This window comes from Mytilus californianus, unplaced genomic scaffold, assembly GCF_021869535.1.
Source record: "Mytilus californianus isolate M0D057914Y unplaced genomic scaffold, xbMytCali1.0.p SCAF_10, whole genome shotgun sequence".
NCBI lineage: Eukaryota > Metazoa > Mollusca > Bivalvia > Mytilida > Mytilidae > Mytilus > Mytilus californianus.
This window is the reverse complement of record NW_026262582.1, coordinates 65,923,623-65,950,624: the sequence shown is the minus strand read 5'-3', so window position 1 is coordinate 65,950,624 and position 27,002 is coordinate 65,923,623. Positions and strand designations below refer to the sequence as shown.

Genomic DNA, 27,002 nt, shown 5'->3' with positions numbered 1-27,002 from the left:
AAATGATTCGATTTGAATATTATTTGCTTGAAATTATATATGGTTGTGAAATATGGACTTTTGAGCAGACATCTTGAAAAAAGTGGCCATATTATATTTTCCAGAGTGGATCCATATCTTGAATTTTCATCCAAATATATATCTACAATTGTGCAACGTTTTGTGCTTTTATCATTAAACCCACAATTCTTCTAAAAGTATGCACGAATCAGCTGGACTCTATACTTCTTTGGGAGATATGTTGTTATTTTCTGAACTTACGTTATTACAGTTTCATCAAGGTACCTTTTGCCTATATACTTATTGAGATTGAATTGGGACAGTGGTGCTAAATGCTAAAGAAAACTAACTCGTTAAATTTCTCCGCATGTTCATGTGTCTGTAAACGATTTTAAATATGTGTGTCCTTTATGAAATTGGTATTAATTTTGATGGTACATTGTAGTAGATACTATACTGTCAGCTAAATCGATTTAGTTTATTAGACAACGGACACTTTGCTGGACATTTTGTGAACGACATTGTTCTATTGATGATCATAAATTAGTATCTATAATTATATTAATCCTTTGATTTGTTACGTATTGTTTCGTGTTGTTACTTTCGTTTCGTTTTTATATAGCAATAATATATACCCGCATTTCATTATTCTTTCCCAGATGAAACCTAGAGGATTATAATTCAAATCCAGTTTCTCCCACTACGTAACACGACCCAATCCCAATGGGAAGGGGCGTAAATGATTTCACTCGAGCTAAAAGAGTGTCCCACTGTTAGCAAGAAAAAGACCCCTGCGAAAGTATCGTTATGAGCAAATTTGTTTCCCTTCCAAATTCTATATATATTTCTATTGGCGGTAAAAGTAATTACCGTGATTACGCCTTGATCATTGTTTATGGCCCAACCATCCATTTCTCGGTCATTTTCATTTCATATTTATAACATACCATCTAATGATTTCATGGACATTTTCTATTTTGAGTTGAATGGCGTGATAAGCCAACAATTAATCGGCATCTATCATTGTATCTATATACATGTATTCATAAACGTTTAGACATTGTTTGTATTTTTAATTTTTAACAAGTACACCAAATACGTAAATACGTAATCTCTTTTTAATCTTGAGTTAAAGTTTTCTTCAGTTTAAAATCAATCTATTTACGAAACACTAATTTGACAAGTGAAATTAATCCTCCCATTATATCAGACAATAATCCGTCTTTTTCGTTTTCAACAATATTTCTTTGGTTTGTTCTTAACGCATTTTCTGTCATTTTTTGTTTGAATTCATCTTCAGTTTTCTTCAATTGCTCTTGCAAATCTTTCTCTTTGTTCTCCTGCTCCCGCTTCAGTTTTTCACTTACTTCTTGAAGCTGTTTCTGTAGATTTACTTTGTTTTCCTCTGTTTCTTTTTTATTGGAGTTTAAGGCATCTTCCAATCTAATTTTCTCTTTCGTTTCCTGTTCAAGTTTTTTCTTGTATTTATCTTCTACTTCATTTCTTACCGTTTTTTTTTCTTTTTCCTTTTGCTCTTCTAATGCTTCCTTTTCAATAAGCATCCTTCTCTGTAGGCCATATTCTGCTTCTTTGTATAGTTCATTTGTATAACAGGATCCCCCATTTTCACTGCACATCGCCTCTATCATTTCAAAAAAGTCATCAACTTGCTCCGTTTTCGAATGTCGAAAAGGATCATTGTAAAACGCAATGAATCTATTTCCGCACTGACTCAGTATAGTTTTTAGTTTATTCGGAACAGTTTCAACGAATTGATCAATCGATTGATTATGTTTGATAAGTTTATCCTTCATAGTGAAAAGAACAATCATATGGCGAAACACACCTTCACCAAAATGATTAATAAAATGTTTGACTGTATCTTCCTCTTCCTGCGTAAATCGACCGACACTTACAACAAAGACCATTGCATGAGGTCCCGGTGACGTCATAGCGATACATTTGACTATCTCCTTATTAACAGTTTCATTCGTCGTTGTCGTATCGAATAAACCCGGGGTATCAACTATAACTACGTTTTTTCCTTTCCGTTCAGATTCTCCGCGTTTACAATTTCCAGTTACTGAAGGACCGGAATTTTTGGATAGAAAATAATTCCGACCTAAAAGACTATTTCCTGTTGCACTTTTCCCAGCTCCTGTTCGACCAAGAAGTACTATTCGAATTTCTTTATCTTCTGCACTGGCTTGTAAGTCTACAAAAGAATGAAACGTAAGTTATGATTTGTTTTATCACACTGTATTACACGCTTATAATCTTTAAAAGTTAGATATCCTATTTTAGGAAAGGCTTCGGTTTTGTTTCTTTTGGAAAATCTTGAACTAATATGAGCCAGGTGTTACCGTCCGAAAGAGTCCGTATACATAGCTAATTTACACTGATTTTTGCAGAAATGAAACTACAGTTATATTATTTTGATAATTGTTTATTCGTATTACTAAAGCCATCATTTTTTTTTACATTTCACAACGTACATGAAGTATGAAATTACAAACAATCAGTATTATCATGATGAATAAACTTCTTTTTGGCTCTCTGCACATATTTCAGTATTGAGAACATGTGTTGGAATTTAATCTTTTATAATGTGAAGTCAAAAGCCAAAAATATTAAGACATTTTTTTTCTATCAAAATCTGATGACTCTTTAGTGTATATATGACAACTATTAAGTGTTCATGATCAATAGAGACTAGGTAAACTTAAATTGTACATTCCTCGAATATGTGTTGGATTTAGATCTTCAACATTTTTTTTCATTACTTCTTCCGTTAGTTTTTCTGAAAAAAAAATAAGTTACTCCAATTGCAATACATTAAACAAAACATTTATTATGCATTTCATTAGTCTGTTTTTAGTTCTAACTACGCACATGTTTTGAATAAGATTATCTTTGATGTTTTAATATGAAGTTCTATCAATGTGTCCTATTGTTTTCTCTGTTTCTGTGGGGTTTTTTTTCTTATGTTTTTGTTTGATTTGTTCCCCTTTTGTTTTGAACCACTAATATATGAATAAAAGTAACTAGCTGTTAATATACGCTGCTAAAATTTTTCCACCTTCTGTAGAATAAATTAAAACAAATCGAAGTATAAAAATAATGTCAGCTTTTGTTTACTATCAGCTAATCCAATTTTATTGGTTTGACACTATCTAGTAATTCACAGTTTGCATGTTAAACAACAAAAAAATATTCCAGGTTATTCAATCAATCCTGACGTACATATGTATTAAGTTGTTCTTAACAGTCCTAGTGATTGGATAATCCGTATACAAAATTCAGACACTATGTGGACCTTTTGTTTGTAGTGTTTAGGTAAATATGTTGCAAGTTTGCTGTCTGCTCATGTTTACCCAAATTATCATCTATTACCAAAAAGCAATTTCTCTATAGCCGTTTAAAATCAGAGCATGTGATCTTAAGAAATATGTTTAATATTTTCTGAAAATGTATTTTGTATTACTTAAACATTGGAAATACTAACATATTTTTTCATCTTGTTCCTCAGTTTTCTGAAAGAAAATATTGAATAAGAACATTTTACTTGAAGCTTTAATTCATATTTAACTATATCAAAAAAGAAAGTGAACTCTGGCGCTTTATAATAGTAATTTCTTTTTTTGTCTCTACCGCCTTGTAAATACATGCTTATTATTGGAAATAAAGTCGTCATGTCATAGAGGATTTTATAATAAAAAAAAAAAACATTCCAATAATGAAACGATATAAAATATGCAGGGAGATATCATTTAAGTATCATTCTTTAAAATTTGATTATATTATGTCGAGCGGTTTAGAAGAAAATAAGAATGAAATTAATGACAACATGATGTACTAAAAGACAGACCACATGTGTGTACTACATTTTTCATTCAATGCCACTTTGATCTGCCGATTATGGCAATAGCCAATTCCCTTTTTTATACACAAGTAAGTTATACGTGTGTTATAGTCCTTGTATACAGAAAGTAAACGGATTGACGTGTCCAGAACATATATAACTGAAACTGTTTGAAGTGTATTGGTTATGCCATGGTCACATATATTTTTTTCTTCAACTTTTACATACACTTTCTAAATTTCGTATCCTTTCCCATGTTTCCTGTAAATCGTTTTCTAAATATTTTAATTCTGTCTGCACTTTGATGTTCTGATTGTAATTTTCAGTCGAACAACTCTGTACATATTCACTGAGAACACGTGTCTGTCGGCGTATTTCACACACTTCCTCTAAGCCAAGCGGTGTTCCACTCAGAAATATCAAACCTGACAAAAAAGAAAGGCTGTAGAATAACTGTTGCGGTAACATACTGATAACTTAAGAGGTTTGTTATGTGTTGAAGCACGGCATGTTTTGTGTTGCAACTTTCTGTGATTTTGTCATTGAAATTTATGTTGTGTTCTCAGAGATATGTGTTGTACATGATATTTTGGGCTGTTTGGTATTCATTTTGTGTTATCTGTAATGACAGTCATGGCAAATTTTTTTGTCGCATCTGTACTTTTGGTCACTATCAATATATTTTGTGTCATCTGGAATTTAGGTCAAGATAATAGAGTGTGTCTTCCGGAATTTTGGTCACTACAATATATTTTGTGACATCTGAAATTTGGTGGCTAAGTTGTATTTGATGTGATCTGTAATTTTGGTGAATGCAATAGATTTTGTGGCAGCTGTGTTTAAAACAGTACAATAGATTATGTGTCATTTGTGACTTAAGTCATTTCAATATAGTTTGTGTCATTTTTAATTATGCTAGCTACAACATTGTTTGTGTCATCTGTGATCTTGCTCACTAAAATACTTATGTGTCTGAAATTGATATAATTAGATTGCAATGTGTATTTGATTTTGTTGAGAAAACTTAATGGTTTGCCGATTCTTTTTTTGGGTCACAGCAATATGTATGACTGTTGTCTATGTTTGGGTCACAACCATATATTTTATGCCATCCACATATATTTTGTCATGTGTTTGTTTGGTCACATAATTATGTTTTACGTTGTCTGTGATTTGGGTCCAAACAATACATTATGTATCGTTAATATCTTATATTATGACTGCTATTTTGATCAAAATATAGTTCTTTAACAATAATGGTTGCATTTGAAGCGCATAACTGGATTTATCTTCGTCAAGAACGCTTAAACCAAAACACTGTTAACCGGGACTGCTCTAATCCGCTATATGACCGAAGAAGACGTAAACAGAATTAGCAAATCAATTTGAGGTCAATTTGCCCCAGGGAATTGGATTCGTGGTTTCTAGATAATTTCTTAATTTATGAATGAGGAACTTTCTATCAGAATATGTTGTAAAGCATGTCAGTATCAAAGCACTAATCAACACAGAGCTTCTGTCCCATTTCATAAAAGTATATACGTTTTGACAATAGTTATAATGACTGAAAGTTTAACCTTATACTGGATCTTAATGTTTAATGCAAGCAAATTAGGTCAATATATCAGTGAAATACGAACAAAAATAAAATAAGTGACACCACTAACGCCAACGACGAAATTTAGTATGGCTATTTTTCGCTTTCGCGACAAAATGTTGTAGGCTGCGACAAAAAGTTCATTGAACATACAATACATTTGTGTCATTGTGTACCATTTGTTGCCCATGTGTTGAGTTGACTCAATATTCTCTTTTCTTCTTCGTTACTCAAATCAAGGTCCTTAACAAGTTGGCTCATTAACTTGAATGAATCTGTATATTTTCTTCTAGTCCATTCTCTAAAGTCACAATGTGCCCAGGGATTACGTATGTCTACTCGCATCTGAACAATTGAAAACATGTGAAATAGTTTAACAATTCCATAAATGAAGATATCAAAATGTCTGTATTTGAAAATTCAAAGGAAAAAGAACTTCTTAGGAAGCAATTGACGGTTGTCGTTGGTATGTGTCATATTTGTTATTTGTAAATTGTTTTGTTATACATTAAGCCGTTAGTTTTCTGGTTTGAAATGATTCACATTTTTCATGTCAGGCCTTTTATAGCCGACTATAAGTTATGGGTTTACCTCATTGTTGAAGGCCGTACGGAGGTCTATAATTGCTTTCTTACATTTCATTTGAACTCTGTAGGATAGTTGTCCAATTGGCAATCATACCACATGGCCTCATTTTTATACTAAAACCAAATATATTTCCAAATCTTATCAATTAGAAAAAGTATTTGTTTTTGCTAAATTACATATTGCATTGCTTTTAAGGACACAATATTTATATACTATGGGTTATGTGGCTATGCTGGTTGAAGATACATGTAGTATCAAAAGTACACGAACAGTCATGCAATTACTCGTCTATAAAACTATTTCGAAAATTGTTACCTTGTCAGTATCCGTCGTCTGTACAGCCGAAGAGAAGGAATTGATGTTGATGACCAACAACCGATACAGAAGCTAGCTCGCATTGCTAGTTCATTACTTTAAATTGAAAATTGTCCTTTATATTTTTTTAAATGTATACCTTTTTAGCATCAGTCCGTACAGTTGTTGAAAATGTACTGATGTTGATGACCATTCCAAGCAGAGCAGATGTGTCACATGACTCATCAATTCCAGAGTAATGAACCATATGAGGCTGTAGGAACAACTTTGACAGATCCACATGGCTTGTTACTTTATAATCATATTTCTGGTAATCATTAACCCATTTGTGTCTGATCATTTTTTTCGCTACATTCATGTTGTTGTTGATTGATTTGTAAATAAGAAAATGTTCGTTTGTTGCTGGGTATTTTTTCATATATCCATTATACCCCTGTGTATCGACAGAGTCGCTTGATACCAGTGAGTCATACAATTTACTAATTATAGGATTAACAAAGTTTCTTAGAAGTGGAGAAATAACGGAGTGAAGACAGATCCCTACAATCAGCCATCTTTTCTTTTCGTCATTCAAATATCCAGGTGGACCTAGAATTTAATCAACATAAGAGAGGTGGAGCTCACACAATCGACAAAATGTAAGTGAATACAATTATATACTATATCATCTATCCTTCCGATTCCGTTAACAAAAATCGTCCTTTTTCTGGTTATAATTTCTCTGTTTTTGCAGAAAACAATTATTTGTTTAGAAAGGAAAAAAACTATTGAGGAGTAGACTAATCGTATGTCTTTTCAAAGGAAAGCAAACTAGTGCGAACAAACAAATTGATTCCATTGTTACCAATCCTACACTAACAGATTTATACTTTCTTACAAAATAATTTTTTTTTAATTCCTTTATTTTTGAAAAAAAAGTGTTTCATTATAAACATATTTTCTTTAAAATCAATCGCCTTGATGGTTTCCAGGTAGCGCGCAAGCTTTGAGTGAGCATGGTGGGTTGTTGGTTACTTGAAAATATGTGTTTGCACTCTCTGCTTAGCTCATGGAATTGGGTTTAACATGAGCAACACGACGGGATGTGGATCAGATTCTGCTTGCCCTTCTAGAGCACCTGAGGTCACCATTGGTTTTCAAGCTGGATTTGTGTTACTCTGTCTTTAGTTTTTTCTATGTTGTGTTTTGTGTACTGTTGTATGTCGTGTCGTCTTTACCCTTTTTTTTTTTTGCCATGGCGTTGTCAGTTTGATTTCGACCGATAAGATTGAATATCTCTTTTGAATCTTTTGCCTCTCCTTTGACATATATTGTCCTAATATGCATGTATTATTAATCACTCGACGATAAACACAAATCCATTATCATCATCCTTTAAAATTTATATGTTAAAATGTGATCCTTCCCTTGCTAAAGTTTAGAAATAACAGAATGACACAAAATATTAAATCCGCCCGTGTATGATAAAAGCACAAGATGTATACAGCACTCAGTTGACATAAAAGAATGAGTCAACAATGACAATCAAAATATGAAACGCACTTTTTAGCACATATCAAAATCCCTGTGTGTTTTTTTTTTTAGCTCTCAGTAAAAACGTTTGAAAGTCAGGGGAACTTCTTGTACAAGAATCATATTATTTATAAAAACAAGTGCATAATTTCGGAGGTACAGTTATCTCCCTTAGATAGACTTTTCTTCACTTAAATAACTCAGAATTTTTTTTTTCTCTTCAACAACTTTACCTAATAGCATTGTTCTAATAGAGTGTTTAAATATCTGCCATTACAATTCATAAAAATACCATTCCATGCACAATGAAAACATATTTGTTATGTTTTTTTTTCTTCAAAATATTGCCTATTTACAAGCCTCCAGAAGAATTTTTTAAGGTTTTGCACAATTACGTATCATCTGTGTTTCGATTGTTATAATTTTCTTAAAATCAACGTTTAAATAACTTGTTTAAAAGTGATGCGAAAACAATGAAAAAATTATTCTAGGGTTGTTTTGCCTTCCAAAAACATTCATATTATAGGATTGGTAAAACAAATGCTAGTAACAATATTTAGTAACTTGTATGGAGAGATTATAAAAATATTGATCACACAATCTAAATGGAACGGATTTACTTAAACTTGTAGGTTATTATAACATATATCTTCAAATATGTTAACAACAATTGTATAACTGTATCCTTGACTGATTTAAAGTCAGGCTTATCCAAAAGTGTTTTGTATTCAGCTATATGTTAAACATGTTAAAGCTATACACACTTTTGCTACCATACATTTTGGACTAAGTAAACCAACTCAATAGTCTCGGAGTTGCCTCTTTGCCTAGTGTCTTGGGATCGTGGTTAAGATGCCCAGCTAGATCAAACCCAACAATTAAAATTGTTATTTTCTGTTTTTCTCTTATACATGCGGCACTGTGGAATAAACAGCTAAGACTGATTAGAATGTGTTAAACAATTGTACAAGTCTTTCTATACATTTTCTTGTTTACTGGCACTTTAAAACTCCTGCTCTTTGTGTCGTTCTGTTACAAAACATACTCATATAAGATAAACTCTTTCTCATGCAGAAATGCATGCAATATTTGCAATGCAAATTAATTATCATAATGTAAATAGGTTTGCATGTTTTACAATAAGAGTACACGTGTTATTCACAACCTATTGAGTACCTGTAATCCTTGGAACTTTATTCTGATCGTCTTGTCCCTGTAAACCAGGTGTAATTATCCGTGTTAATGGACTTCCTGCAGCTTGTGCGTTCATTCTGTAATGTTTAATATATCATATTCTTCTTTTCGTTTAAACATTTATCTTTGGAAGAGATATTCCTGTCCTTCACAATTTTAAACAAGAACTGCAAATATAATTAATACAAAAGCTATAATTCCAATCCCAAAAACTATCATATTACACATATTTGTTATACATAGTGTCGCTGGGCTTCCAAGTCCAAAAACTGCTTTTTCCTTTTTCACAAAAACCTTTTTGACGGGAGGAAATCTCTGATATTCCAAAATATCATACATTAAGACCAACTAATAGTTATCAAAGGTACAAGGCTTATAATTTGATACGCCAGACGCGCGTTTCGTCTACATAAGACTCATCAGTGACAGACATATTTTAGGCCCCGAATGCATTTAATATGTACAAATGTAACTATTTAGCGTATTTGAATGATAGAGATCTTTTCAATTAATACAAAAAAAAGCTATGATCGATATACTTTTATGGATTCATTTTGGATATACTTTGCCTTTTTTCGGAGTATGACCAACATGACACCTCTATAGCCTCGCTTGCCCTTATTAGACCGTGGGAATGATTTTATAATATAATAATCTGTTAATATAAAAATAAGAAGATGTGGTATGATTGCCAATGAGACAACTCTCCACAAGAGACCAAATGACACAGAAATTAACAACTATAGGTCACCGTACGGCCTTCAACAATGAGCAAAACCAATACCGCGTAGTCAGCTATAATAGGCCCCGAAATGACAAATGTTAAACTATTCAAACGAGAAAAACTGATTTATGTACAAAATAAACGAAAAATAAATATGATATACAGCAACAAACGACAACCACTGAATTACAGGCTCCTGACTTGGGACAGGCACATAGAGAATGCCTACTCAGGAAAAGCTTAATTTCCCTTATAGTATTCTCATGTAAAATGTTGCTGGTTCGACCCAACGAAATGAGAATCTTTAGAAAAAGACATCCTATCATATTTATTCACAGTTTTAAAACATTTCGAATTGTAGTTTTGAGGTCTGAAATAGTCTAACACGTTTAACAAGCCTTTCAACCAGTCCGAAAAGTCTAAGGCATGTTGTTTCTTAAATAAGTCATAGGAAAAAAAGTTTAAACTGAAATTGTAATTCCTCTTGAAAGGGTTTTATGTCAAATGTCACTCGTTTTTCGCCTGTTTGACATCCTAAATACATATTTCAGCATATTTCTATTTGAGATTTCTGTTCATGCTTCAAGTGCACAAATACATGCTTAGATACCAATTCTTTGTGAAATCAATACACTAAATACTTCCTAGTCGACCATAGAAAAATTGCGACAACTACGTGGCTGGTGGGATTGAATGCCCACAGCGCTTCGGGGGCAGTTGATAGCAACTGTCATGCCATTTAGACCACACACGGAGCCTCGGGTACAATTTTATTCCAGATACCGGCATTGCATACATATTAAACATAATAAAATTGAGAATGGAAATGGGGAATGTGTCAAAGCGACAACAACCCGACCAAAGAGCATAAAACAGCCCAAAGCCACCAATGGGTCTTCAACACAGCGAAAAAATCCCGCACCCGGAGGTAGGGTTTCAGCTGGCCCTTAAACAAAAATGTGTACTAGTTCAGTGAAAATGGACGTCATACTAAACTCCGAAACATATAAATCAACTAAAATTAAACAACATACAAGACTAACAAAAACCAGAGGCTCCTGACATACGCATGTTTTTCTGTGGACAATATATACATATATAAGAATCATGTACATTTTTTTTGGTAAAATTCAAACGCAGTAGTTTCATAGAAAAACAGGATGATGCTCAACAGTTTAATTACTACCTTCAATAAACCAGTTATGGAATTAGATTTCCCCTTGGAATTTGTCATTTTAGGCAATAAATTATATCGCATGTCGTTCTCCGCTCGGTACCCTCTATATGCGTCGTAAACTTAGAGCTACATGTAGACCAAGAGCAGAAAGAATATAATGTAAAAAGTGAACTTGCGATTATCGTTCGGGATTTCTGGTATATGTTGAACACGCTATTAGCCGCTTCAAAACTTTCAAAGTCAAAATCAACCAGACCAGACTGTGAAGCTTTATACGGGTTTAGTAGAGATCGATTGATTGTTGTTTGTTGTTTGTTGTTCGTCCAGTGACAAATATTTCATGCATTTTTCAGGACGAGATTAAGTAGTTGAGTGTCAGATTGGTAATTATGCCCGAAGAACAGTAATTAATTTTTAAAAAATCAAACTGGCTTATTATGTGATTTTTTATTTCAAATCTAGAAATGCATACTTGAATAACGATCAACCCCCTCCCCCGCACACAATTACACATTTCCCGTCCTATAAACATAACCAATGATATCAGAAAATAATCATTCTAAATTAATATAATTTTAAATGAACGAAAGAAGTGTGTAAATACCTGGTTAACATCACGCAAATTGAATTTTACCTGTTGTAATCGGTAACCAATGTTTTGACACAGTCCCCACATTTAAAGTCTAATTTGTCAATCTCAGTGTCAAGTATATACTTTTTCGTAACACGTCTATTGATTTTATATAAATAGTTCAATAGATATACTTGTTTTACTTTTTGTCAATATGCAACTTAATGTTAACATTATAAGACCCTGAACATTAAATAATAGATGTAGCGTGTGAAACACTTATTCTCCGCAAAAACGTTCATCCTGATCTTTGACCAATCTACATTCTATTAATGACAATTGATTTTGTAATTTCTGAAAGTTATCTTTTAAATTAACATGTTTGGTGAAGGGAAGTCTTCAGGTGAACGCACACTGAAGCAAAAATCGCGTATAACGAGCACCGTGGGGGACACATTTTCACCGTAATTATTTATTTTAAAATATGCATTCCATTTAATATTGTATAATATGTAAATGCTTGCAATTTTCACGAAAAAGAACACATATGAAACAGAAATGAACTTACATCAAATAGCCTACTCGCTGTGCATCAGTATTTTTTCCGTATATTTGTTTCCTGTCCGAATAGAATCGCATGCAAATCTCTTCAAATGAACAAATGAATATCCCTGGAGGGGAAAAGATTAAATTGCCCATGAAAAGATTTTACGGTTTATTTTAGTCACAACGCACATGAGCGTAGACAAACGGAAGGCGCGAAAAAGAAAGAATTTACAATTGAAGTTTGATTAAGGGTTATTTGGAAACACAAGAAGCTTCTCTTATTTATTGAGCAGATGGATACCAAGCATTTGGGTCATTTTCAAGTAAAATTTGATGACAGCTGTCCATTTGATTAAGGTGAGCGGTTCATGGTATTTTTCAAGAGGTATTTTGAAAGAGATATACACATGTTGTGTAAATTTTCTCTTCTTCCCTTTTGTTCTCTCAACGAGAGGCGAAGTATACCAAAGGCACATTCAAACTCGAAATAAAACTGATAACGCCATGACTAAAACGAAAAAGACAAACAGACAAACAACAGTATACAAAACAACATGGAAAACCAAAGACTGAGCAATACGAACCGCACCAAAAACAAGGGGTGATCTCAGGTGCTCCGGAAGGATAAACACATCCTGCTCAACATGTGGCACCCTCAGTGTTGTTCATATAGTACAAATATGTCTAATTCGGTAGGTCGCATTTGGGGAAAGTGGAAGAGATTGTAATTACGACAATGGAACATATCCGTCGTCAACTGTGAAACAGACTTTCCATAACGGTCAACTCGTAATGGCGTCCATACAATTTACGAAGGAATGATTTCAACTTCGCTACTTGGAACTCATGGTTAAATAGTTCCCTTGTGAGCAGCTACCCTTTATCAAAGAAACATCGTATCAACTGGAAGATACTCTGTATGCAGGCGCTGCTGGGATGTTGCTAAATAGAAATGGAAAGTTCACAATTGGGATGCTGAACTCATCTCTTTTGTCCTAAAGTTTTATTTTAATCGACCCTCATTTTCGATTTCTAGATGTTAGTTAAGATATGAAGCAGATTTAACTGTATCTGTTGTATCCTTTATCTCAAGTTCGATGGGGTAGATGCGTTCAACAAAGGTCACCACATTTTGAATCATTTAGTAAGAGATCATCTATATAGAAAAAAGTGATATAGGGATACTTTAACTTTTTCCCTTCTTTATAAGAAGTCAGCCTTATTTGAATAAAGGAATAAATCGGCAAAAAGGGGAGCACAGTTTGTTCCCATGGAAATGATTGTTTTTTTTTGGAAAAACACGTCCTCCACACTTAACAATTATGTTGTCAATCAAGAAAATTAAGCATCTCGATAACAATTGGAAACAAAACATGACCAAATCTTCGAATTTGTCTTTTAGTTGGGAATGGGCAATAATTGTGTAAAGTGTAGACAAGTCAAATGTATTAATACTATTGCTAATACTAATAAAGTTATTGTTTTGTATAAGATAACATTGATTGATGGCTGTCTGTTTTCCGTCTAGTGCAAAACAATTCATGAATATTAGGGACAAAACCAAATTAACAAATAATCAAAACAGTTGGTTCTGCAAAGTGGTTAGACTGACACGGAAAGTTACAAATGTAGACTGCCACATGTTGGATAGGGCAGATGTGTTCGCTGCAGCAGACCTACAATGTATGGCTGATCAAATTATAATACTTTAGAAAAAGTTTTAGATTAAAATGGACTTAGTCTATATGAAGTGTGCCAAGCCCTCTCTGGTTTTGGGTGACTGAATGTTTTGTTATATATTTTCACAACCAAGAACAAGGTCAAATGCATCGAAATCAAAGTTTTTTTTAACTCCGTTTATGTACAAATGACGAAATATCAGCATAGATCACAGATTACTGATTTATAACTCCAGTCGGGCGTTTTGTCTACGCGGGACTTAAAAGTAAAGCACTTTTTCAAACTTAACTAGAAAATATAATCAATGACAACGATGACATGCATACACACATGATATGACATTTAACAGAAATTAAAATTATTTTGTAACTACAACATTTTTCTAGCAAAATGGAAAATTGTGTTTAATATTCTCAATCATTTTAGCAAATAAATGCAAGATAAAGTTTTAAAATATTATGTTTAAAGAGTCCTTGAACATGGTTTCTATGTAATTAATAGACAAAACATATAACATTTTGACCGTGACATATTCAACGATCAGATCATTTGAGCGAGTAGTAGACCTAAACCATTCATTTAAATTGACCTGCTAATGATTAAAAAGAAATATGATCAGTGTTTGCCAAACACATTATTGTTTGTCAAGTTTAAATGTAATAAAGGCCTACATTTTTTTCAACTTGTTTCGTTTGTATAGAAAAACATTAAACATTCATGTATAATGTATGCTCTTAGCAGATTTCAAATAAAGGATTAACTTAGTGACAAGTTGACAGTTTAAATTTGCACTTCTTCTGTATTGACTAAGTAATACTAACTTTGCCTTTATATTTGTTGGTGGATACTTGTTCAAATATGGTTGAAAAAAATGTTGAAACATCTTAAGATTTATATTGCTCATGCAATTTCAATATTATATATTGTAGACGATCAAAAACAAGCACAGGAAATAATGACACACATTAGAAATTTGTGTGGCAACTGCTTTTTTAGCAATTTAATGCATTATTATAGAATGCAAATATTTATAGGTAGCAATGATGCAATAATGATGAATTATATGAAATTTTAGTGTTTCCATGAGAAGGTTTTATCTCAATAAAAGAAAATTCGAGGTTATTTAAAGTATCTAGTGCATACATATAAAATGCAAGAGAACGCTTTGCAAGGTAATTCAAAAACAACAAAAGAGGTAGATAAATGTTCCTACTTGCAAGGCCAACATGACAAGCGCCAAGTGTGATCAAGAATCTGCTTACTTTTCCAATGCGTATGAGGTCAATCCCAATTTTGGTTCGGTTCGTGTTGATCATTTCTGAGATTTATATGTTGTGTTTAAGTACACTGTTCTTTGTGTGTAGTCGTTTTCGTTTTTATATCAAGTCATTTTCAGTTCTTTTCGGTTTATGACTTTGACTATCCCTTCGATGCCTTACGCTTCTTTTAAAATATATTTTGATTATTAGATATGTAAAGGATAACATACACGACAAAAAGTAAAATAACAAAAATACTCCGAGGAAAATTCAAAACGGAAAGTCCCTAATCAAATGGCAAAATCAAAAGCTCAAACACATCAAACGAATGCCTAACAACTGTCATATTCCTTACATGGTACGGGCATTTTCTTGTGTAGAAAATGGTGGATTAAACCTGGTTTTATAGCTAGCTAAACCTGTCACTTATATGACAGTTGCATACAATTCCGTTATATTGACAACGATATGTGAACAAAACAAACAGACATAATATGTAAAATATCAAAAATTGGGGTCCTGCAGTCAGCATTGTGTTATAATCTTAATCACTATAAAAACAAACAAATAGGTCAACAAAGAAAAACAAAAAGGCATATAGCATGTTAAGACAAAGCACATTAGCAAAAACGAAAGACAAGAATACCAAAATTTACCATAGCACAATAACACAATGACGGGACGTATAAGTACCGAGCCACGTCAAATGGATATTACCAAAAAAATAGACCAAACAGTAAAAGTATTAATATACATAGACAAATAAAAGAATAATATAACACGTTATTAAGATGATAAACAACGTCAGTACCTATAATTTATACTTCAAGACCGTCGTGCATTATTAGTGAAGTTGATACGGAATATTTATCAACAAGGTCTTGGTATCTTTCGATGAACTTTTCTTAGAAAAAGGATGAGAGGTTCTTTGACATACCCTTTGTTCATCAACTTTCTGCTCAGACACTGGTGACATTTTACAAAGTCTGAGTAGCAGCTGCAAGCTCTTGAATACAGATTCAGTTGGGAAATGTTTATCCAATATGCAAGTGCAGTTGGTATATTGCTACTATGGTGGGGGAAATTGATAATTACAAAATTACAATCGTTTCTTTTGTCATAGATTCTGGTACTGAGATGACCGCTGATGTCAAATTCGAGGTATAAGTCTAAAAATGTGACAGAGGAAGCCGTGTCTGTTGTTTTTTTTAATTTCTAGTTCTAGAGGATATATTAATGGAAACCAATAAAAAGAATTCTTGCTTTTCGACAACTGTCTGAGGGAATTCCGACTCATATGAACATAAAAAGAGGTCGGCAAGGAGAGGCGGACAGTTTATTCCCATAGGATTGCAAAGGTCATTAGCTAGCTTGTAATGAATGATAAATCATAGTGTTCGAAAAAAAAATCAAGTTTATTGAGTTTGCTAATCTTCAAATTATCCATACATGATAGTGTTTAATATATTATTAGAGTATATACACAAGAGATTCAAAATATGCACGTTGAATGTAGAAATTAAGGTTGTTTTATGCTAGAATAACTTACCGATGTCCATAAAATTTCTCCTCTCCAGAATTGAATTTCTCAAGATATTGTTAAAAAAACTAATCTTCCTGATGACACTTTTAAATGTAAAACGTCTACAAAGGTCTTATCTTATCACAAGCATTGACACACTTCAGTAAATCTTAATAGCTCAATATTTAAATAATTTGGTACAATGTAAATGATATGTGATATATTTATATCAATGCTTTTACTTAGTTTAATATAGATTATACTCGAGAATACGATATGTCTTCACTCCAGCTGGTTTAGATCTAAAATTAGTTCACTGTAGAGAGTGGAGAGATATAGTTTTCACGATTTCGTAACATCAGATCAGAGGAAATGAAGTAAAATTTGACATAACAATTGACTTGTGGCCAATGCAAATCAAGAATCAAATACACATCATAATCAACTGTCTGGGGTAAAAATAAATCAGACAGAGTGAACTTACGGAAAAAGACGATAAAATACGAAGTGAGTACGGAGTCAAATAAAGGCAACAGTACTATACCGCTGCGGGTTACAAACAAAAACCGAGGGAAACACATCTACTATAAGAGGAAAACAACGAAACAACAGAAACACTGCAGTGCAACAATATCAAACGCCAACATACATAGAAACGGACTATTTGATAACAACTGCCATATTCCTGACTTGGTACAGGACATTTTAAGAAAAAAATGGTGGGTTGAACCTAATTTTATGGCTAGCAAAACCTCCCGCTTATAAAGCAATATTAAAAAAATATCGCTAAAATGACAACAGGACGTGACAGGAATATAGTACAAACAAACGCACGAACACTCAACATAGATAAACGCATAAATAAATAATATAATAGTACATTTCAACATGTAAACCGCAGAATAACAACGGACATCTTCCTTTTACAACAGCACACCACACCGCAAACAGTGATGTATTTTTGTGACGTATATATAATCTTGAAATTCATACAATTATATGAAACGAGATCCAAAATTTACAATTATTTTCACAATACTAGTCCAAATAATTATCATGAATATGACGGTCTTGAAAGGCTAACTTTTCACTTGATAAATGTTGGTTTAAAAGTCATGTATTTTCCCAGACACTTTTTAAGTACTTTTCAAACAACTGCGTTTTATAACAGTTAGCGTTTTGAAGAAACAGTTAGCATGTAATGGTGAGCCTCACCTGCAGCCTTACAAATGATTTTGATATTAGTCATAGATAGATATAAGAAGATGTGGTATGAGTGCCAATGAGACAACTCTCCGTCCAAGTCACAATGTGTAAAAGTAAACCATTATAGCTCAAAGTACGGCCTTCAACACGGAGCCTTGGCTCAAGCTTAACAGCAAGCTATACAGGGCCCCAAAAATGACCAGTGTACTAAGTAAAGACACTGATCGTATATCATTGTGCACAGGAAATCCCCAAAGCCGTCAATGTATAACTTTATCATTAAAATTAAGAATATAGTATAAAGAAATGCATCGAAAAGGAAATTATTTGAAAAAAACACATGTTGATGTGAGATGTTTTCTCTGCCATATAAAGAAGTATCACTACCATTGATGTTCCGATATTTGTCTATGTTAAATTCGCACTTTTCAAAAAATTGGAAGAATTTATATTTGTTTTAAATAAGGATATACTTGGCATTAGTAAAGTATTATCCTGTCCAGTACTACAGACAAAATATCACATACATTTTATTGCATATAAGATAAAAACCACTCAATGGAAGTTAACCAATCAAATTGTCACCCCCTTTTTCCAGTTTAAAAGCTTTAGTAACCATGTAACCTCAAGTTTCCAAAATATTTTATTGACACACCAAATTAAAAATAATGATTACATGTATTTGAGACACCCCAGATATATGTTTATGACTCAGACTTTTCTCCTGAAATGAAATGCTGGGTTAAATTCCTACCACTCTCAAATTCAGTTGAATATTATTGTTCGACCCTCTGTCGTATGAAGCCGGATGTGAAGTTCTATTATTTGGCAGTATAACACCCAAAGGACACCTCTATATTTACAACTGTCATACTTTAAGAATTCAAGACCATGAAAAGTGTAGAATGAATATCCTTAATTTTCATGTGATCGAAAGGAAATGCATAGTTTTTGGGTAACAATACATATATTTGCTTGGTACTTTATGTGTTATGCAGAAAGAATGATAATTACGATGTGTGTACATTTACGTTCATGTGTCCTTCGTTATGTTAGCTCCTATAAATTTCTAAAAATAACATTGGTTAAAAGCGAACACGTGGGAACCGTGGATATTGAATATATGGTCAGTGGACGTGTTATAGTTTAGCTACACAATCAGTGGGCGATGTCCATTTCAAATAATTGGTAAGTAGCAGAGCTAGTAAGTTTTCTCTTATAAAAAACTCAAATTAACATACATTGTAAATCTATTTAATTATGACGGGTTCATGCTTTTAGACATAAACATGTCTGAGAGACGCTGACTTTCTCGTTGTATATTACTCATGTTAATTCTGTTTGATGTTTTGTGAAAATTGTGATATCAAACTACGTCTAAACTTTCCATATTAAAGAAGTCGGTAAGATAAATTCGTCACATAGAGTTTTAGTGACCTTATCTGATATAAACAAGGTCAGTAAATAAACGCAACAGTAGTATATCGCTGTTCAAGTCATAAATCGATTTAGCGAAAACAAATCCGAGTCACAAACCAAAACCGAGGGAAACACATCAACTATAAGAGGAAAACAACGGAACAACAAAAAAACTGAACTGAAACTACACATTGGGGCTCGCTCTCACCCAATATGGAATTTACTGACCCCGTAAAGATCATATTAGGGGTAAATTCAGTAAATAAACACACGGCATTACGGACCAGCTATTTGGGAGGGATGAATGGGCGGGGGTGGGGCTTTCTGTATAAAACAGATGACCTGTGCTCCACTGGTTGGTAAATAGTTTTTGATAGCTGAATCATTGAATATTGAATGCACTTATTATTTTTACTACATGGTTGAAAAGTAATGATGTCAGTGTAGGTATTTTGTGCGAATCTACAGTGTTTGTAAAAATGTCATGTGAATGGTCCAAAAATGCTGCATGTTGTTTTAGTTGTAAAAGATCGGGCTATATTAGTACTTTGATGAATGATATATGAAAGCTTCTGATTTCGTTAGGTAAAACAGGTATACATGTTATTCAAGAAGTAGTTTGCATTGAAATCAATCTGAGATTTAAACGGAATTTACCCCTATAGGGAAAATTTGCCCTCTGTGACTGTACTTGTTCATGGTCACACAATAAAACCAAAGCTCATTTTCTGTAAATATAAACATGATAAATGCAAAAGAAGCTTTTTGGAAACAATTAGTGTTGTTTCTCCTGCAAAATCTATGTTTAACTGTGATTGACAAGGAATCACTAAGTCTACTGTTGGAGTAAGAAGACGGTATATGGGGAAAAAAATTCTGTATCCAGAATGAAAGAAACAGTAAAAATTACCCTTGAGAGTTATAGTTTAATGTAAGACATACATATTCTCCGTATTTTACATCACATTTTGCACATTTTTCTATTTCCCTTTATAAATGGGTACCAGATTTTGATGAACAGTTAAGAATTGATGTAAACAGTTTTTTCTGATGTTTTTTGTTACACCACTTTTAGTGGAGGGTTGAATAATGAATATGATGAAAACATAATAACCCCGTAATGTTCTTTGTGCCTGTCCAAAATTAGAAAACTGCAATTCAGTGGACGTCGTTGGTTGCAGATTGTTATATTTGTTTTTCGTTTATTGTTTAGTCATAAATCAGACCATTTCTCGTTTGAATATGTTTTCATTATTTTTATGTCAGAGACTGCGATAGCTGACTATACTTTATGGATTTTACTCTTTGTTGAAGGCCATACGGTGATTCATTGATGCTTTCTGGTGGATAGTTGCCCCATCGACAATCATACTACATCTATCTCCCTGTGTTAATAGTAAAGAGAAACATTTAAACCGGTCTTGAGAGTCTGCTACTTACGAACGCTTCCCTTTGTCCTGGTTTCACTACCACCGGTGGAGCTTCAATAATACACCATTGATGTATGATTCGGGGTAAATCAAAGGGTATTTGGTCCAGTTTTCTACTTACACCGTACAGGCAACACTATAACCGGAACCACCTAAAAGGCCATTAAGTACACTTGCACCGGCATTTACAGCATTGGCAGCCGTTCCAGCCGCTGCTATAGCAGCTGCCCAGTCTATTAAACCAGTCACTCTGGCAAATAGCCCTGAAAGTTAGAAACATCTAAAATTGTTCAAAGTAAAATATAACTGTTTTTCAAGGCATTTTGAAAATAGAACTTTGTGAACGGATTTAAATTTTATAAATCACTAGTACCTTTATGTCAACATATTCTTAACTTCAAAATAACACAGATTATATTCGATTTCACGTTAATTCATAACAACTCTGAAGATTCTTGCTATCACAAATGACTTACAATCGGCAAACCTCGGCATTTTCCGCTACCTTTCATCTTAAATCTGTCAAATGAAAAGCATTAGTGATTGTAAGAGTTGTCTTCCTTAACAAACGTAATTCAATTACAAATATTCATTTATATTACATGTCCCTCTGTAATTGTCCATAGGCTAATCAATCATATGTAAGAACTATTTTAAACTAGTAATCTTAGATCTGGATGCGCTCCCGATTTACCAAAATGAATGCGTGGAAATATGAATTTAAACAACTCCTCAAAGATAGCTGTACATTAGTGAAGATTTCGATAATATGAAGTATTTTCTTTTAAAATTAAGTCCATGTACACGTGTTTTATAATAAAAATTGACATTCAACTACATAAAACAGATTCAACTTTTTTTCATAGTTTGAAGTATCATAAATAAAAAGTAAAATAACAAAAATACCGAACTCCAAGGAAAAATTCAAAACGGAAAGTCCTTTATCAGATAGCAAAATCAATAGCTCAAATATACCAAACGAATTAAAAACAACTGTCATATTTCTGACTTGGTACAGTCATTTCCTTATGTAAATCCTGTTAAATAGCTAGTTAATTTTGTCACTATTAACAAAAGTCTATTCAACAGTAAAATGAGGAGAAAAAAACAGTTTATCAATTCAAAATTTCTAAATTTACCGGTACCTTCAATTACGGAAAAATTGACAAAAAAAATTTCAAATTTTGCTATTGTTACTGTCTGTTGGTCATAAAAAAAAATTTCTCCAAATTTAAAAGAAGGAAAGTTTAACAAAGTTAATGATTTCTAAAAAAAATCACTTAACAACAGACATGCTAAATGTTGATGTCACAGCTGCCGCCGATGATGTTATTTCAAATATCCCACCTTTAACATGTTGACCCGGTTCCAAGTTGTGTTCTGCAATTAGACAGACAGAACGACAAGCAAACATGGCGATTTAAATATACCTCCAGACTTTTTTCGGGGGCATACAAATAATTAAACACTTTAAAAAAAAAGACTGCCTCAACATGCTCAATGCAAATATTGACAAAAAATTGTGTGCCCGTACATACCAGTAAGACAACATAACAGAAGGTCAACTCTCATGTTTGTGGACGTTAGGATTAAGTTTAAGTGGCATATGTTGATAACCTTTTGCTCCAGACCTGTTCTTACTATGTTGATAACCTTTTGCTCCAGACATGTCTTACTATGTTGATAACCTTTTGCTCCAGACCTGTTCTTACTATGTTGATAACCTTTTGCTCCAGACCTGTTCTTACTATGTTGATAACCTTTTGCTCCTGTTCTTACTATGTTGATAACCTTTTGCTCCAGACCTGTTCTTACTTTGTTGATAACCTTTTGCTCCAGACCTGTTCTTACTATGTTGATAACCTTTTGCTCCAGACCTGTTCTTACTATGTTGATAACCTTTTGCTCCAGACCTGTTCTTACTATGTTGATAACCTTTTGCTCCAGACCTGTTCTTACGATTTTGATAACCTATTTGATTTATCCTGCTAGATTACAAGCAAAGGTTATACGGTTAATGTGTGCAGGCGACATATATATGAATTTAATTATTATTATCAAATGAAAAGTATGGAATGGACAAAAGGACAACAGCAAGAATAAAATATTCGTACCAATAAAAGATCATGTCCAATTGTGGACTGTTGTTGATCCATACAAAATGCCCAGTAACATATGTGCAACGTTCACCATTTCAATAATAAAACTTTTTTAAATGACCAATAATTTAAGTTTTCAAGGACATACAATTGCAAATTTCGATGTTAATAAACTGAAAATAAAATGAAAGTATAAAACCCTACCTTTCTTCACTGCACGATACATCAATATGATTGATTGGTGTTTGCTTTACGCCGCATGAGCGCAAAAAGTCTATATCGCGGCGAGAGCTAATTCGAATATTTTGAAAATTTAATACATCAAGATGAGACTGACTACCAATCGAGTTAGAGTTCAAGTTCGAATTAGAGCGATAGTTGAAATTCGAATTAAGGTTTTGAGTAAGTCAAGAATCAAGTCAAGTTCGACCCTAAGTTCGACAAGTAATATAATTTGTACTTCCCAGAGCAACTTGACAGGTGCCACTAGTGTATCAGGATCATCTTACCCGTCCGTAGCATTTCATGCATCCTAGTATTTTTTATTATTTTGTTTCACAATCTTTTATTGTCTACGTAGTGTTTTATGGAAATTATTTCTCTGTAAGTCGTCTTTCGGTATTTTGCTATGGCTTTGTCAGTTTTTCTTCGGTGAAATCTGCAAGACGACCAAGTACACCATTTAAGAGATAACTGTATCGTATTTGAAGCTTTGCGGACGTCCATCGGTAGTTTTACTGTCGCACATTTAGTTTACCTGGCGACGCGTAGCGGAGACAGGTAAACGGGTATTTGCGACAGCAAAACTAACTATGGACGTCCGCAAAGCTTCAAATACGATACAGTCATTTCTTTTATAATGCAAAACAAATTCATAATTAAATTTCAATCATGATTTCAGTATTAAATTTTCATTTCAGAAATTCTGCGAAAAGATGTTATCTTCTTTGGTCCCTAAACTAGGTGACGTCATAAGTATGCACCGAGCGTTTTCTGGCTTCTTGGCCGCTTCAGAATGTAATAAAATTTGATAAAAAGAATATTTTTAGGTGCAACATGTGAGTTATTTTGCTCATTATTGTAGAAATTACATGTCAATACATTCCGCAATTCAAAATGTCGGCTTCCTTTGTTTCAGACAAGGAGATAGAGAATTTTACGCTTACTGTCATCCAATCAGAACCATTGATACAAAATAATTGCACTAGAAACAGTCTTTCCATACACAAAACACATCTAAACATTTGCTAATACTACTCCATAGTACTTCATAGTGTACTTGAGAAACGGAGAAACAAATCAATCCAAGAAAACCAAAGATTGACTTTTGAACCATAAAAAATAGGTAAAAGTCAGATGAGCCCTTCAACAGACAAGTACAGAGTACAGTCATTCCATGCACCAAATGCACAGTTGGTCTATTACTCATAATATGAAAACAAGAGCCGAAAAGATGAAATGTGTCGCCTGTTTTACTTACCATGAATGAGTGTATGTTGATATTACTAACGATAAAGTGTTATATGTATCATTTAAACTAAACATTATCAAGTATCCATGGAAATGAGGTCAAGGTCAGATAAACCAAGTCAGACATAAACATATACTTTTTAACTATTTCATACACCATAAATGACCAGTTACTCATAGTATAAAAGAAACAGACCAAACCGAAAAATTTTAATATTAATTAATGAACCATGATCTTGATGTCAAGGTCAAAGGATCCCTGACAGACAGACATGTACACATAATTATCATTCCACAGACCAAATATAGTTGACCTATTGGTTATAGTATTTAAGAAGAGGACATAACTACTTGCATGCAACACTGATCAATGAAAAAAGTGAAAATCGTCAATAATATCGAACTGGACTCCATTTTAGATCAGTCACAACATATTACTAAGTTGAAAGACTCATAAAATTGAGAATGGAAATGGGGAATGTGTCAAAGAGACAACAACCCGACCATAGATCAGACAACAGCACAAGGCCACCAATGGGTCTTCAATGCAGTGAGAAACTCCCGCACCCGGAGGCGTCCTTCAGCTGGCCCCTAAACATATATGTATACTAGTTCAGTGATAATGGACGCCATACTAAACTCCAAATTATACACAAGAAACTAAAATTAAAAATGATACAAGACTAACAAAGGCCAGAGGCTCCTGACTTGGGACAGGCGCAAAAATGCGGCGGGGTTAAACATGTTTTTTGAGATCTCAACCCTCCCCCTATACCTTTAGCCAATGTAGAAAAAACAAACGTACAACAGTACGCACAGTAAAACTCAGTTCACGAGAAGTCCGAGTCCGATGTCAGAATAGGAAACAAAAGAAAATAAACAAAATGACAATAATACATAAATAACAATAGACTACTATCAGTTACTGACATGCCAGCTCCAGACCTCAATTAAACTGATTGAAAGATTATGTCTTCATCATATGAATATCAGGCACAATCCCTCCTGTTAGATGTTTAGTATTATACCGTCATATAATATATGAGAAAAACATAACCCGTGTCATGCCAACAACTGGTTTTAGAATAAATATGTTTAATTCCGATGCAAAGACCCTATAAGTGAATCAATATTAAAGCCAAAATATCCAATCTTTAATGACCTGACAACAGTATCGTAACTATATCCCTTCTTAGTAAGTCTGTTTAAAGGTTTTGTTAGCTTTTGAGGTGAATACTGACATTTTTGTGCTTTGTAAAGAATATTACCATAAAAGATTGGATGTGAAATACCCGAACGTATAAGATGTCTGCATGTTGAGTTATATTTACGAATGATGTCCTTATACCGATGATAAAATTTAGTAAATGTTTTGACTAGTTTATGATATCGAAAACCCTGGTGTAATAATTTTTCAGTAATACATAAATTTCTTTCGCTAAAATCTAATACGTTGTTACATACACGAGCGAATCGTACAAGTTGAGATATATAAACACCATAAGATGGTGACAAGGGAACGTCACCATCTAAAAATGGATAATTAACGATAGGAAATGAAAAATCATCTCTTTTATCATAAATTTTTGTATTAAGCTTCCCGTTAATGATATAGATATCAAGATCGAGGAAAGGACAGTGGTTATTGTTAGTATTAGCTTTATTTAAAGTAAGTTCAACAGGATAAATTTCTTTAGTATACATACTGAAGTCGTCATTATTGAGAGCCAATATATCATCCAAATATCTAAAAGTATTGTTAAATTTTTCAATCAGATGTTGTTTCGATGGGTCTTTGCTGATTTAAGTCATAAATTGTAACTCATAACAATACAAAAACAGGTCCGCAATAAGTGGTGCACAGTTAGTCCCCATTGGAATTCCGACAACTTGACGATATACGGAATCTCCAAAGCGAACACAAATGTTATCAAGTAAAAATTCAAGGGCAGATATAGTATCAAAGCATGTCCAATTGACATAGCTCTTTTGTTTGTTGCTGGTGCGGGAGTTTCTCGCTGCATTGAAGACCCATTGGTGGCCTTCGGCTGTTGTCTGATCTATGGTCGGGTTGTTGTCTCTTTGACACATTCCCCATTTCCATTCTCAATTTTATCATAACTCTACAAAAGCCAACTGATAAAAATGTTCTTGTGGATATGCTCATTAACATATTATGTCCTCATAAAATACAAAGTTTCAAGAAATTCTGTTGTGTGGTTTTAGAGGAGTTGCGATTACAAACTGTTGCAGTAGTATATTTAGGCCAAAATTCTAAATTCAAAGGGCATATATAACTCGTAGAAAAAAAATCATAATTTCCTGTCCATATGCATATCTACATAGAATGTCCTTATTATCTACAAACTTTCAAGAAATTCGGTTGTGTGGTTTCAGAGGAGTTGCGATGACAAACTGTTGCTGTAGTATATATTGAGGCAAAATAGTTCAAAGGGGTGTTACTCCTAGAACAAAAATTGAATCATAATTTCCTGTCGATATGCATTATGCAGCATATCTACATAGTATGTCCTTATTATCTACAAAGTTTCATTAAATTTTGTTGTGTGGTTTCAGAGCAGTTGCGATGACAAACTGTTGCAGTAGTATATTGAGGCAAATAAGTTCAAAGGGGCATAACTCCTAGAAAAAAAAATTGAATCATAATTTCCCATGATATGCACATCTACATAGTATGTCCTTATTATCTACAAAGTTTCATGAAATTCTGTTGTGTAGTTTCAGAGGAGTTGCGATGAGGACTGACTGACGGACGGACGGACAGACATAAGATGGACAGGTCAAAAACATTATTCCCGATGCAATAAATA

At 33.3% G+C, this 27,002-nt stretch overlaps 1 protein-coding gene across 2 annotated transcripts; it reads right to left on the bottom strand.

Moving 5' to 3' along the window:
* Positions 1-1,941: 1,941 nt before the first annotated feature.
* Positions 1,942-16,694, bottom strand: LOC127718989 (uncharacterized). Of its 2 annotated transcripts, XM_052225073.1 has the most exons (7): positions 16,575-16,694; positions 9,051-9,235; positions 6,502-6,950; positions 5,636-5,804; positions 4,091-4,287; positions 3,506-3,533; positions 1,942-2,800 (listed from the first exon to the last, which is right to left on the bottom strand). In XM_052225073.1, coding segments are annotated over exons 2-7 (939 nt in total). In that variant the 5' UTR covers positions 9,145-9,235; positions 16,575-16,694; the 3' UTR covers positions 1,942-2,798. The 2 variants fall into 2 exon arrangements, with proteins under 2 accessions (XP_052081033.1, XP_052081034.1); XM_052225074.1 differs by lacking the exons at positions 9,051-9,235; positions 16,575-16,694 and adding an exon at positions 8,639-8,679.
* Between the last annotated feature and the right edge of the window lie 10,308 nt (positions 16,695-27,002).